The sequence below is a fragment of the Salmo salar genome, chromosome ssa11 (genome assembly GCF_905237065.1).
Source record: "Salmo salar chromosome ssa11, Ssal_v3.1, whole genome shotgun sequence".
Classification (NCBI taxonomy): Eukaryota; Metazoa; Chordata; class Actinopteri; order Salmoniformes; family Salmonidae; genus Salmo; species Salmo salar.
Genome location: NC_059452.1, coordinates 97,066,576 through 97,082,309, shown reverse-complemented (window position 1 = coordinate 97,082,309; position 15,734 = coordinate 97,066,576). Strand labels below are relative to the sequence as shown.

The 15,734-nt window shown below is 41.4% G+C and overlaps 1 protein-coding gene across 6 annotated transcripts in view; it reads left to right on the top strand.

Annotated features, from left to right (window-relative positions):
* Positions 1–15,734, top strand: part of LOC106563726 (bifunctional heparan sulfate N-deacetylase/N-sulfotransferase 1) — a 136,407-nt gene that overhangs the window by 100,784 nt on the left and 19,889 nt on the right. For all 6 annotated transcript variants that reach the window (XM_045690149.1, XM_014129547.2, XM_014129548.2 and 3 more), the window contains 2 exons: positions 9,098–9,194; positions 13,584–13,707. In XM_045690149.1, coding sequence (XP_045546105.1) covers positions 9,098–9,194; positions 13,584–13,707 — 221 coding nt within the window. The remainder of the gene's footprint in view (positions 1–9,097; positions 9,195–13,583; positions 13,708–15,734) is intronic.

Sequence of the window (15,734 nt, the reverse complement as noted above, 5' to 3'; positions counted from 1 at the left end):
CGAAGCTGTCTTCATCAGGGTATCATCAAACACTGCGAGATGATGTTATTACGTGTTCCACTAAGGCAGTTATTTATCTTATAACTTGTCCTTGTGGTAAAAATTATGTGGGTAAAACAAAGCGTGAATTAAAAGTACGTATCTCAGAGCATCGTAGCACCATTAGGTGCAAAAACTTAACTTACCCAGTTGCGGCCCACTTTTTGGAAGCAAACCATCCGATTTCGTCTCTGCGTTATATTGGTATTGAACATGTCACCCTCCCGAGGAGAGGGGGTGACCTTGATAATTTATTGTTGAAACGAGAGGCTGCCTGGATCTTTAATTTAAAGACCCTTGCTCCCTTCGGTCTCAACATAGACTTTGATCTGAAGCCATTCTTGTGATAATTGTGATTTTGCCATTGTAATTGTTTGTTAGATACATTTTAGACTACAAATGCTATGATCGTATGCTATCCATTTGTTTGTCTTTTTGTATGTTCTTTGTATGCCATTTTTTTAAATATTTGAGTTAACCAATGATATTAGGCCATACTTGGCCATGATTACAAACACCTGTGTGTCTCTTGACACTATATAAATGACTCATCTCGCAGTGTTTGATGATACCCTGATGAAGACAGCTTCGCTGTCGAAACGTTGGTGATAAAATTTTTGCATCTGAGCTCTTAGAGTGTGCGGCTTTCCTTTATTTTCTAGTGTTCTACTCCGCTAGCCAGCACCTCGCCTTTAAAGGTGTGCGTTTCTTTTTTCTAGAATCCGGAAACTGTCATTTTGAAAACAAAACGTTTATTATTTCAGTGAAATACGGAACCGTTACGTATTTTATCTAACAGGTGGCATCCCTAAGTCTAAATATTGCCGTTACATTGTATAACCTTCAATGTTATGTCATAATTATGTACAATTCTGGCAAATTAATAACGGTCTTTGTTAGGAATAAATGGACTTCACACAGTTCGCAATGAGCCAGGCGGCCCAAACTGCTACATATACCCTGGCTGCTTTCACGGAACGCAAGAGAAGTGACACAGTTTCCCTAGTTATAAGAAATTCATGTTGGCAGGCAATATTAACTAAATATGCAGGTTTAAAAAATATTTACTTGTGTATTGATTTTAAAGAAAGGCATTGATGTTTATGGTTAGGTACATTGGTGCAACGATTGTTATGAAAACTTGAAATCGGCCCTAATTAATCGGCCATTCCGATTAATCAGTCGACCTCTAGTCCATGCCCCACTACCGTCCTTCACACGCCTGACGACGTGATCGCCACTGAAGGACTTGTGGATAGTTGTGCACATTACCACCTCTCTGGTATCAATCCACTTTACAAAGAGCAGGCCATCTTCACCTTTGTTTTTGGAAAGCCCACTCTGTTGGTCCGAATGGTGCCACAAGCCCACACATGCCGCTTCCTCAGGTCTGTAAACAGGGTAGGGCTTGTGTAGAAGTTGTCCACAAACAGTTTGTAGCCCTTCCCCAGCAGTTGAAAATCCCAAAACTCCATAACGGAATCATAACTCAGTCCATTACCGGTAGCAAAACTGTTTTTCCCCTCATAAACTAAAAAAATTACAAGTGTAGGCACACACAGAATCAGCCAAAACAGTTTATAACCCCATTTGGTTGGTTGGTTGGTTGGTTGGTTGGTTGGTTTGTTACGCATGTATTGTTTGAGGCTGATTCTGGCCTTTGAGGCTACCATCCTCTCATCGATGGACAGGTTCTGGGCAGGCTGAAAATAGGTCTTGCAGGCCTCAACGATGCTGGGGTAGAGAGGTTTGATTTTGCAGATCCTATCAAACCTTGCTGTGCCTCTTCTTGTCATTCTCCCCATCAACTTCTGGGTCACTGATGGGAAGCGCCCGTGAGATAGTCAGAAACCTTTTAGAAGACATGACAGTGGTGGGGAAAGGCAGTTGGTAGAGGGCTGATGTTTTCCACTAGTCCCTCAGAATTTTCAACTTCACCAGCCCCATGTAAATGACCAGTGAAAGAAAGCAGAAAAGGTCTGACATGGAAATGGGCTTCAATGCCTCTTTCTTTCCTGCCTGCTTCTTAGCCCCGTACTTATTGGTGGTCGACACCAGGGAATCAACAACGGACGAGGTGAAAAACAGTTGAAAAAGTTGAAGGGGGCTGTACATTTTACATTTACTTAATTTAGCAGACGCTCTTATCCAGAGCAACTTACAGTAGTGAATGCATACATTTCATACATTTTGTTTTCTCCGTACTGGTCCCCCGTGGGAATTGAACCCACAACCCTGGCATTGCAAACACCATGCTCTACCAACTGAGCCACACGGGTCTGTACTTTGCAGTCATGTCTAGTTGAGGTCCTGGCTGCCTTTTTGGTCTAAAACTGGTGGAATTGGTTCCACATCATCTTCCAACACAGAGTGCCAATGGCCCTCTCTCTGCAGGTTTCTGTCTTCCCCACCTCCGCTTCTTTGTCACTGACTTCAAACCTCTAGATGGCCGGGTAGGTGTGGAGCCAGAGACAGCAGGGGTCCGGCTGGATGAACAAGCTTCAGAGGGGGATGGACACCTAGACATTGATGGCACATAATCAGAATCACTGCCACTGGGGGGGAAAAAATTGTTTCAGTAAGAATACTTTCACGTATGAGCCCTGTATCAACACGTAAAATAAACAGATGTATTATATAGAGTACAGGGAACATAATCACTATGGTGAAGTGCTGTTCCATTCCATGTTTATATAAAATACATTTTTAAAAATGTATCTCACAAACACACACACAATCTATAGCCAATGTGTACCTAACACATTTCATTACAGATTTCATTACTGATAATATTTTTATATATTGTAAATAAAATAAGAAAGTCTCAAAAAAATCTCAAATGAATAATATTTGATATTAATTTCAAACAACGACATCAGCATGAGAAGTTTTTACCAGTCCAGCATGGCATCCTCTCCGTGCAGAAACATGTCTTCCGCCTGGGAGTCAAAACTTGCCACGCTGAAAGATTAATCTTCCTGAAGCAACTCGGTCTTGCTTTCTCTATCAATTTCCTCTATAATTTGGGTTACATCTGTATATCTAGACTTTGTTTGAACTTTTCCTGATTTATTTGCCATAATTTAAATATATAAAATTGTTGAAAATGCTCTTCACTATGTACTGCTATGCATAACACTCGTGGCTCCGTCAAGTAGGATTTGCAATGGCGAATGAACCTCTTTTACGCCAGAGTTTACGACAAAGGCTGGTCTTCGAATGTATAACCATTACATATTGCCGTTTACCTCAGCTCATTGGCTATCTTCCAAGCTAGATTTCAAGATGATCAGTGGTCATTAGGCCAAAATACAGTTAATGAACGATAGACCGCTCCTACCATTGGTGCGCAATGAGGTCATTGATTGGTGTCTTCAAATCGGTTTGTTTCGGTCATTACGTCCCGGGGAAAGAGCCATCAAGTGTGATTGTGTTACTAACAGAGGATTGCAATGAAACCAACCATGACTGGATAACGTGTGTTAAGTGTGTGTATTTACCACGAATGTTTCATCCAAAGTTGAATGAGACGGAAATCACGACGCAAGCGGTTAACAAATGTTTCGTGTTTAGGCTATAAAAATTGATTTTATCAAACAAAACTAACATTCACTGTGGAGCTAGGACAATTGGCATTGCCACCAGAGGAATATTTTTAAGGGTAAGCTATTTATTTTATTGTTATTTCTGACTTTTGTCACGCTAATACTTGGTTGGAAAATGCTAGTAATACTTTTGTTAGCTGGGTGCTCTCCTCAGATTATCGCATGGTTTTCTTTCACCGTAAAGCTTTTTTGAAATCTGACACAGCGGCTGGATTAACAAGAAGTTAAGCTTTTAAGTGATGTAAGACACATGTATTTACAAGAATGTTTAATATAACGAATTGTGTATTTAGAATTGTAGCGCGCGGCAATTGCACTGGCTGTTGGCCAGGTGGGATGCTAGCGTCCCACATACACGAGAGGTTAAACAAATCAAAATATATTTGAGATTCTTCAAAGTAGCCACCCTTTGCCTTGATGATAGCTTTGCACGCTCTTGGCATTCTCTCAACCAGCTTCATGAGGTAGTCACCTGGAATGCATTTCAGTTAACAGGTGTGCCTTATTAAAAGTTAATTTGTGGATTTTTTTCCCCTCAATGCGTTTGAGCCAATCAGTTGTGTTGTGGCTGTGGAGGTCACAAAATTTCGTCAGCCGGTGATTGTCAAGCAAATAACTGTCGGTCTCATGGTAATTGACCGTTAATTAACAAACACATTTAGCATCTCCTGGCTTCCATACAAAACATTATAAAAAGTATAATAAATCCATGTAATATAGCCTACACTTTCACAATAAATCCATTATTTATTTTAGACAGGTCTAAAGAAGCATGATATGGAGAAAATGTAGTCTACTTCAGAAGAAAGAAATGGCATACTCCTCATGCGGCTATGCCAAATGGCTGTGAACTACGCTAGTTCATTTAGCAGACAAGATTTGCTTATCATTCCATGGCATTATTTTATAGTATTAAGAATACAGTTGAACAAAGTTGAATAAAATATAAATATTGTCTCCGAACATTTCGGGGAGTGCACACATGCGTCTATTCTGTGTTAAGCGATTAACAAAGAAACAGGTACTCCTAAATGCTTAATTTAGAGTTATTCATGTCACTTCAGTTGTTCTACAAACGTTGGGCTATATGTTTAGATTTTTACATTGTAAGGCTGCATGATGAGATTCTAATGATGATTTGAAAAGATTTGCTTGAAAGGCATGAGCTCTGCTTAGTTTTTTTGCGCAGGCTGTCTCTCATTTACAATTTGACAAGCACTTGATAATGCCTCGAATTTCAGAGCAGCATTCCCTTTGTGGCCATATTGCACCATAAAAAAATCTATTTTACAGCATTGTGCCCTTCTCCCGCAGTGTTCCCCGGTAGGCCGTCATTGAAAATAAGAATTTGTTCTAAACTGAATTGCTTAGTTAAATAAAGGTTAAATGAAATTCTCCCTGAGTGTGCTGCGCAATCGGAAGCGCTCTCCGTCACGTGATCTGGTCTTTCTCAGAGGCTGCAAATGAAGATGGGCACATCGGGAAAGCAACTGCGCGCCTCATCCAATTCCGATGTGCATATTGGAAGAACTGTCCACATTTACTTTGGCAGCCAACAAGATGAGTAGGCCTAACAAACAGCAAAAGCACTAGCCTATGGCAATCTACTATACCCCATAGTACAAAAGTCAACCTACTCTGTGCGAGAAATAAATATTCCAAACATTGTCTGGGACAGTTGTGGGATACGATAGGTCCCAAATTAATACGACCACTAGCATCAAAACATATATTTTTTTCTGCAATTTGGCTTGATGTAACAGATCAGAACGTTTATTGTAAAATGTTGATAAATTATTTGGCTTTTTCTTCACATTATCAGCGCAGCAATGCGCACATGGCAGTAGGCTGTAAATGTGAATGTTCCATTAGTGGGAAAACACCATTCTCAAAAGTGACTGCAAATGCAATTACAAATGTAATGCTTTTATTATAATGGTGCGTTTTTATGGTGCAAATTATCGGAAGTTTACATACACTTTAGGTTGGAGTCATTAAAACTTGTTTTTCAACCACTCCACAAATGTCTTGTTAACAAGTCGGTTAGGACATCTACTTTGTGCATGACACAAGTCATTTTTCCAACAATTGTTTAGAGACAGATTATTTCACTTATAATTCATTGTATCACAATTCCAGTGGGTCAGAAGTTTACATACACTAACTTGACTGTGCCTTTAAACAGCTTGGAAAATTCCAGAAATTTATGTCATGACTTTAGAAGCTTCTGAAAGGCTAATTGACATCATTTGAGTCAATTGGAGGTGTACCTGTGGATGTATTTCAAGGCCTTCCTTCAAACTCAGTGCCTCTTTGCTTGACATCATGGGAAAATCAAAAGAAATCAGCCAAGACCTCAGAAAAAAAATTGTAGACCTCCACAAGTCTGGTTCATCCTTGAGAGCAATTTCCAAACACCTGAAGGTACCACGTTCATCGGTACAAACCATAGTACGCAAGTTTAAACACCATGGGACCAAGCAGCCGTCATACCGCTCAGGAAGGAGACGCGTTCTGTCACCTAGAGATGAACGAACTTTGGTGCGAAAAGTGCAAATAAATCCCAGAACAACAGCAAAAGTCCTTGTGAAGATGCTTTAGGAAACCGGTACGAAAGTATCTATATCCACAGTAAAACGAGTCCTATATCGACATAACCTGAAAGGCCGCTCAGCAAGGAAGAAGCCACTGCTCCAAAACCGCCATAAAATAGCCATACTAAGGTTTGCAACTGCACATGGAGACGAAGATCGTACTTTTTGGAGAAATGTCCTCTGGTCTGATGAGAGAAAAATAGAACTGTTTGGCCGTAATGACCATCGTTATGTTTGGAGGGAAAAGGAAGATGCTTGCAAGCTGAAGAACACCATCCCAACCATGAAGCACGGGGGTGGCAGCATCATGTTGTGGGGGTGCTTTGCTGCAGGAGGGACTGGTGCACTTCACAAAATAGATGGCATCATGAGGAAAATAAAATGATGTGGATATATTAAAGCAACATCTCAAGACATCAATCAGGAAGTTAAAGCTTGGTCGGAAATGGGTCTTCCAAATGGACAATGAACCAAGCATACTTCTAAAGTTGTGGCAAAATGGCTTAAGGACAACAAAGTCAAGGTATTGGAGTGGCCATCACAAAGCCCTGACCTCAATCCTATAGAAAATCTGTGGGCATAACTGAAAAAGTGTGTGTGAGCAAGGAGGCCTAGAAACCTGAATCAGTTAACACCAGCTCTGTCAGGAGGAATGGGCCAAAATTCACCCCACTTATTGTGGGAAGCTTGTGGAAGGCTTCCCGAAACATTTGAAAATATAAAGGCAATTTTACCAAATACTAATTGAGTGTATGTAAACACTGGGAATGTGATGAAAGAAATAAAAGCTGAAATAAATAATTCTCTCTACTATTATTCTGACATTTCACATTCTTAATAAAATAAAGTGGTGATCCTAACTGACCTAAAACAGGGAATATTTGCTCGGATTACATCTCAGGAATTGTGAAAAACTGAGTTTAATTGTATTTGGTTAAGGTGTATGTTAACTTCCGACTAAAACTGTATGCCAGTTAGGCAGTTAGAATTTACCATTATGCACCTTCATCGAAACGGGCAGTGGGAAAAAATACATGTCATCTATGCACTTAGATAGCGAATGGAAGACGCTTTTCCCCGTAGGTTATTTTCCTGCCTGCCAGGTAGGCTATACTCCTATTGTAAATATAAGCAATGTGCTTGATATTAGGAAAGTTGCGAAATAAATATAGTTGGCCTAGCCTTTAGAAAGCTGACACAATCCACATCTTTTTATTAGCGCCCATCACTGTTTAAGCCCGCAATTGCATAGCCTATAGAAATGTTGTGCAACATGAGATCATGGGCTCTTATGACGTGTTTGATTAGATTTTCGAAACATTTGCATTGATGTCAGAGTGATTAGAAGGACAATAGAGTGCTGAGTACCAGGCAGTTAGCAAGTTTGGTAGGCAACTAATGACCAGCAGCAACATCGGAGCTTGGAAAAGCCTAATTACCGTGACTAAACGGTCATGTGGAATTTGACTGCCTTCATGACTCGTGATCGCCGGTGTGGCAGTAATACTGTCACCGCAACAAGGTTACTTGTGACAAGGTAGGGGTGGTATACCGAAGATAGCCCTATTTGGTAAAAGACCAAGTCCATATTATGGCAAGAACAGCTCAAATATGGAAAGAGAAACGACAGTCCATTATTACTTTAATACATGGTCAGTCAATCCGGAACATTTCAAGAACTTTAAAAGTTTCTTCAAGTGCAGTCACAAAAACCATCAAGCACTATGATGAAACTGGCTCTCATGAGGACCACCACGGGAAAGGAAGACCCAGAGTTACCTCTGCTGCAGAGGATATGTTAATTATAGTTACCAGCCTCAGAAATTGCATCCCAAATAAATGCTTCAAAGAGTTCAAGTAACAGACACATCTCAACATCAACTGTTCAGAGGAGACTGCGTGAATCAGGCCGTCATGGTTAAATTGCTGCAAAGGACACCAATAAGAAGAGACTTTCTTGGACCAAGAAACACGAGCAATGGACTTTAGACCGGTGGAAATCTATCCTTTCGTCTGATATGTTCAAATTTGAGACTTTTTGGTTCCAAACTCTGTCTTTGTGAGACAGAGTAGATGAAGACAGATGATCTCCACATGTGTGGTTCCTATTGTGAAGCATGGAGGAGGTGGTGTGGGGGTGCTTTACTGGTGACACTATCAGTAATGTATTTAGAATTCAAGGCACACTTAACCAGCATGGCTACAACAGCATTCTGCAGCAATACGCCATCCCATCTGGTTTGCGCTTGGTGGGAATATCATTTGTTTTTCAACAGGACAATGACCCAACACACCTCCAGGCTGTGTAAGGGCTATTTTGCCAAGAGGGATAGGGATGGAGTGCTGCATCAGATGACCTGGCCTCCACAATCCCCCTACCTCAGCCCAATTGAGATGGTTTGGGATGAGTTGGAGTGCAGAGTGAAGGAAAAGCAGCCAACAAGTGCTCAGCATACGTGGGAACTCCTTCAAGACTGTTGGAAAAGCATTCCAGGTGAAGCTGGTTAAGAGAAGGCTAAGTGTACAAAGCAGTTATCAAGGCAAAGGGTGGCTACTTTGAAGAATCTCGTATCTAAAATATATTTTAATTTGTTTAACGCTTTTTTGTTACTACATGATTCCATACGTGTTATTTTATAGTTTTCATGTCTTCACTATTTTTCTACAGTGTAGAAAATAGTAAAAATAAACACTTACTCACTCATTGATGGGTTTGTCTAGACTTTTGACTGGTACTGTATATTCTGAACTGGTTGGGCAAGTCGTACCTATGGCAGCTCATCCTGAGGCATACATTCCTTCCATGTTTACTGAACGGAACTTCCAGGTGAACTATTTCTGCCCACTCTGTCCCCACAGGACCCCTGTGAGGACAAAAGACACAAAGACATCTGGTCCAAAGAGAAGACATGCGACCGATTCCCTAAGCTGCTCATAATTGGACCACAGAAGACAGGTGAGTAGTAAACAAATGTATTGTACAAAAACCATTTAATTAACAAGGTTACTTCAGTTCAGTGATGCAACCACACTCATAGCAATGACAAGTTTGAACCTAGAGAGAAAAACATGAGCTTGTGGGGGGGCCACAAAAATAGTGGCAATAGTACTGTTTGTCCATCTTGAGAAGCCGTAGCCAGTATACAATTCCTCAAAATAGTGAGAATCAATCTAAGATAACTCAAGAAATCTGTCATAAATGTTTACGTTTTTGCCGAGGATATCTTACACGCTACCCAAACCGGACTTGTTGCGTGTGCGAGCGTTGCAAAATAAATATACACATACAATGTTATTCAATCATTGCACCCACAGTGCTCGCGCACGCCAACGAGCGTCTGCGTTTCCAAGCGCTAAAAAAGAAGTTGCTTCCATTTGTGACGCCGAACGCGATGCCTCTCCCCATCTCCTCATTGGCTTTTAGAAGCATATACCCACGTGCCATCTCCTCATTGGTTATGCCCACGTGGGTAATTGGAATATGAAGTGAGGTAGGTCGGTCGGTCGGTTGTGGTAATACACCTAATTATGAAAGTTAGATGCCAATGGCCATATAAAGTCCAAAGAAGAAAAAGCCTAGAAGTGGGAGAAATGACTAGAAACGATTCGATTGACCGTTTTGTGCGTGGATTAATTGTCGGAGTAGAGGACCTTGTGCCTTTCAGCGAAAATAACAACTCAACGTTTATATCCCAGGACAAGTTAGCTAGCAACAGCAAGCTAGCTAAATAGGACAAATTAAATAGCAACTACAAGCTAGCTAGCTAAATTGCCATACATTTTTAATGCTTTTCGACCTGTCCCCAAATTAATATAATTGGTTCATGGTTTGTTTTGATATTTCAACCTGCATGTCGTGATCGCGTTTGATGTGGGGGCATTGGGCATGGTGTTAGTTGCACCATTTTATATCTAACGAAGGTGTTTGGTGCAGTGTTTCTCAAGTGAAAAATCTTGCATGAAAACAAGTCGCCTCTTGTTGAATGACAACAAACACTTCATTAAAGAATCCCTACTGTTGACCAGTCACAGACGAATGGGTGTGGACATCGGCTTCCGACTTTGGCTTGCTTCGAGAACAAATGTTGTGTGCACGAACAGCTGACCTCACTAAAAACTTGCCGTAATGAAAATGAACAAATACGTCACAAAATGTTGTCATAATATATGCGCAAACTGTTCCGGTTGTGACGAATGCGGACACTTCCAGTCTACTCTACACACCACCAGGGTGTGGCTCACTGTACTAGATCCACTGCACCAGGAGAAGTTTTTCTCTGTCTGGCATGGGGCAGCCTTGAACCTCGATTATTGACAGCCTGGAGAGAAAGGATGGATAATTGGCAACTGAGCAGTCATTTACAGAGTGTCACACATTTAATTTCATTTATAGGTTCACCGTAGGCAGGCAGGCAGTCGCTGGCTTTTATTGTAACCTTGACTGCACCCCAGTAAATGGGAATTCCAGATTTACTGCGTAGCCTAATTAAAGTTCTTGAAGATGTCTTAAGGGAGCGATAACCCTCCTTCTGAGAGCGCTGTAAAATGGCCCCGTTAATCTTTTCAATAAAAATGGATTAGGGGGTTGGAGCTGAGAGTAAATTCACACACTTCACCATTTTAATTACCTAACTGCACCAAAATTCACTATAGTCACGTCAGCCATCTTGTCTGTCAACTAGTGAACGACCAATACTGATTTTGGATGGAGACCCATGGCCAATATTTTAGGCTGATATTCAACATCATAAAATGTGAAAAAAATGTATTACAAATTTCCCAATTTTAAACAATCCATTCGACTTGTGTTTTCACCAATCTAACTACATAACACAATGGTGGTAATGTTATTTGAATGGTAAATCTCATAATAAACTGGGTCAATTAAGATGGCATAGGCCTACTCACTATACAGGTGAATGCATATTCAATAGGAGTGTGTGCATATATTGAGCTGAGCTTGTTTTGGCTGATCAGTAGAGTCTATGATGCTACAGATGACAAATCTGATAGCCTTCAATTTGGGAATTACACTACATTGCCAAAAGTATGTGGACACATACTCGTCAAACATGTCATTCCAAAATCATGGGCATTAATATGGAGATGTTTCCCCCCCCCTCCCCCCAACTGCTATAACAGCCTCTGCTCTTCTGGGAAGGCTTTCCACTAGATGTTGGAACATTGCTCCGGGGACTTGCTTCAAGTCAGCCACTAGCATTGGTGAGGTCAGGCATTGATGTTGGGCGATTAGGCCTGGCTCGCAGCCAGTGTTCAAATTCATCCCAAAGGTGTTAGATGGGGTTGAGGTCAGATCTCTGAGCAGGCCAGTCAAGCTCTTCCACACCGATATCGACAAACCATTTCTGTATGGACCTCGCATTGGGCACGGGGGCGTTGTCATGCTGAAACAAGAAAGGTCCTTCCACTTCACAGTAACAGCACTTACAGTTGACCAAGGCAGCTCCAGCAGGGCACAAGTTTGACGAAACTGACTTGTTGGAAAGGTGGCATCTTATGACTGTGCCACTTTGAAAGTCACTGAGCTCTTCAGTACAGGCTATTTTGCTGTCAATGTTTGTCTATGGAGATTGCATGGCTGTGTGCTCAATTTTATACACCTGTCAGCAACGGGTGTGGCAGAAATAGTCAAAACCACTATTGAATGGGTGTCCACATACTTTTGGCCATGTAGTGTATATTAGCCTACTGATCAACAACATTTGCATAGAAGCATCACTCCAGCATGTCACGCCTGTTTGGAAGGATATCATATAGGCACTGCTGTTTGAGAATGTAAAATAACCTCTATTCAATGCAACATCATGATTTGTTTTCGAGGATGCTTATGAAACTAGTATTTTTTTGTCATTTAAGTAATCGAGAGCAAAAAAATAATACAGATGCCTCCTGACAGTTGACAAACATGTTAACGATGGAGGATTGGTTGATTTTCAGTTTAAGTATACTTTTTTACAATTGACGAGAAAAGTGTTGTTCCTACACCCTTTTATGCCATGTCTGGAAATATGCAGACAAACAGATTAAATGTAAATTTACATTGTAATACTTCTGACAGCCAACTTTCTAGCTGCCCGTACCTTTTGGTACATTCCCAGAAGGCATGGATTATTGAGTCATTGTTAGTTTTACACTTAAGACATGACTCTGCCGTGGTGCTGTAGAATTTGTGAATTTTGTGTCTTGTGTAATATATTCTATACATTGGTTTATACTGGATTAAGTGTACATTTTTTGTTAATTGCAATTGTGTTAATGTTCCAACATTCCCTCCATCTTGTGCCAATGTCACTTATTTTTGTGTCTCGGTTCCAGTAGTTTATTTTTTTCAAGAGATGTTAGCTATACATTTACATTTGCTAACGGGTCACATAGCTATCTGCTTAGCTAGCTAGCTAGCTTATTGCATGCACGTCGACACAAGCCTTATTATTAGTGAAGCTATGATCCCTTATTGATGTCACTTGTTAAATCTACTTCAATTAGTGTAGATGAATGGGAGGATACAGGTTAAAAAAGGATTTTAAAGCCTTGAGACAATTGAGACATGGATTGTGTTTCGGTGCCTTTCAACGGGGTATTGTAATAAGTGCCAGGCGCACCGGTTGGGTCAAGAACTGCAACTTTGCTGGGTTTTTTCATGCTCAACAGTTTCTTGTGTGTATCAAGAATGGTCCACCATCCAAAGGACATCCAGCCAACTTGACACAACTGTGGAAAGCATTGGAGTCAACATGGGCCAGCATCCCTGTGGAATGCTTTCAACACCTTGTAAAGTCCATGCCCCGACAAATTGAGGCTGTTCTGAGGGCAAAAAGGTGATGCAACAGGAGATCAATTTTGGTCACTGTGTCAATTCATCTGTTTCTCAATACTGCACCTTTCTGTTGGAGAATGAGCTTTCTGGGCAGTGCTCGTGGCTCAGGCGGTGACTGGCAGCTGGCATAGCAGCAGTTTTGGTATGTGGACAGAGTATCAGCAAAGTCGTTAGAGAAGGGCCGATAGATTAGAAAAGCCAATATCGGCCCGATATATCAGCATGGCTGATAAACGGTCGTTTACTATCAACATTACATCCACCACTCCTCTTTAACTGTCACATCTCTAACGTAGTTGAGTGTTCTGGTCTTTATTGCTATTTAAGCTTTGGCACATTTGAGATGGGTAGTAAATAGCTGTTCCAATTACCCGTAAATATGCATGTTTAGCATTTACATCAAGTTCTATATTTAAATGAAATCTATATTTACATCACCTAATAGTAGCTATCTCCGTTTAATATTAGTATGAGCAATACTAATGAAAACGTGTGTTCTCTGCGAAGGCACCACAGCCCTGTATCTGTTCCTGGGGATGCATCCTGATCTGACCAGTAACTACCCCAGCAAGGAGACCTTTGAGGAGATCCAATTCTTCAGTGGCCACAGCTACCACAGAGGCATAGACTGGTATGTGACTTCCCCTTGTCTTACCCTAACATATTCATTGCCACCAGTCAGTTGGGCATTAATTCCTCTTCTCCAACACATTTACAACATTCCTGGTTGTATTTTGGGGGCAGCATGATTGAATGGAGACATGTTGCTCCTGTAAACCGCTGTGCTTTTCATAGTATATTAAACCAACTGAGTTGCCCAGTTTTGAAACATATTCCAGTTAGTATTTTTGGCTTTAGAGTAACGTTTCATCCTTCAAAGGCAGAGGCTTTGGTTCATCCCCCTCTGAGCTCAATCATTGATTAACAGAAAGCAGACAATTGGATTTATGAATCAAACAGTGTGTGGTGGGCTCAGTTGTGGAAAATCTTTCATGTCTGTCTCTCTTACTCCCATTCAGCTTGTGGGAGTAAGGTTTATGCTGGTGCCGTCATATGTTTTATCCATTAAATTGCAAGTTACTGATGAAAAATGAAACTAGTGATGTTTAGTTAGGACTAGGGCTGTTACGGTGACCGTATTACCACCACACCTGCGGTCACAAGTCATGACGGCAGGCAAATTCCACGAATACCGTTTAGTCACGCTAATTAGGCTTCTCCAAGCTCTGATGCTGCTGATGGTCATTAGTAGCCTACCAAACTTGCAAACTGCCTGGTACTCAGCACTTTATTGTTCCTCTAATCACTCTGAAATCAATGCAAATGTAATTGATTAGATTTTCAAACACTTCGTGAGAGCCCATGATCTCATGTTGTGCAACATTTCTATAGGCTGTGGATTTGTGTGAAAACAGAATGATTGCCTCTCTTAAAAATAGGAGGATCCCATCAGCTTTCTGGCCTACTATACAGTGCATTTGCAAAGTATTCAGACCCCCTTGACTTTTTCCACATTTTTGTTACGTTACAGGCTTATTCTAAAATTGATTTTTTTTTTTTATTACCTCATCAATCTATACACAATACCCCATAATGACAAAGCGATAACAGGTTTTTAGACATTTTAGCAAATTTATTAGAAATAAAAAACAGATACCTTATTTACATAAGTATTCAAACGCTTTGCTATGAGACTCGAAATTGAGCTAAGGTGCATCCTGTTTCCATTGATCATCCTTGAGCTGTTTCTACAACTTGATTGGAGTCCACCTGCGGTAAATTCAATTGATTGGACATGATTTTGAAAGGTACCCACCTGGTTGACAGGTTGAAGGAATTGTCCGTAGAACTCCGAGATAGGATTGTGTTGAGGCGCAGATCTGGGGAAGGTTACTAAAACATTTCTTAATCATTTGATGTCCCCAAGAACACCGTGGCCTCTGTCATTTTTAAATGGAAGAAGTTTGTTGCCTCTGGAGTGGCGCAGCAGTCTAAGGCACTGCATCGCAGAGCTTCAGGGGTCACTAAAGCCCCGGGTTCGATCCCAGGCTGTATCACAGCCGACCGTGACCGGGGGACCCATGAGGCGGCACTCAAAAAGGGATTTCCTTTTTCCATCGCGCTGTAGCGACTCATTGTGGCTGGCCCGGGCGCCTGTAACCTGACTTCAGTCGCCAGCTGGACAGTGTTTCCTCCGACACATTGGTGCGGCTGGCTTCCGGGTTAAGCGAGCAGTGTCAAGAAGCATTGCGGCTTGGCAGGGTCGTGTTTCAGAGGACCTGTGGCTCTCGACCTGCAGCAATGGGACAAGACTGTAATTACCAATTGGATATCACAAAATTGTGGAGAAAAAAATATATTTAAGAAATGGAAGCAGTTTGGAAACACCAAGACTCTTCCTAGAGCTGGCCGCCCGGCCACACTGAGAAATCCGGGGAGAAGGGCCTTGGTCAGGGAGGTTACCAAGAACCCGATGGCCACTCTGACATGCTGTGGGGATGTTTTTCAGCTTCAGGGACTGGGAGACTAGTTAGGATCGAGGGAACGCTGAACTGCGCAAAGTACAGAGATCCTTGATGAAAACCTGCTCCAGAGCACTCAGTACCTCAGACTGGGGAGAAGGTTCACCTTCCAACAGGACAACGACCCAAAGCACAC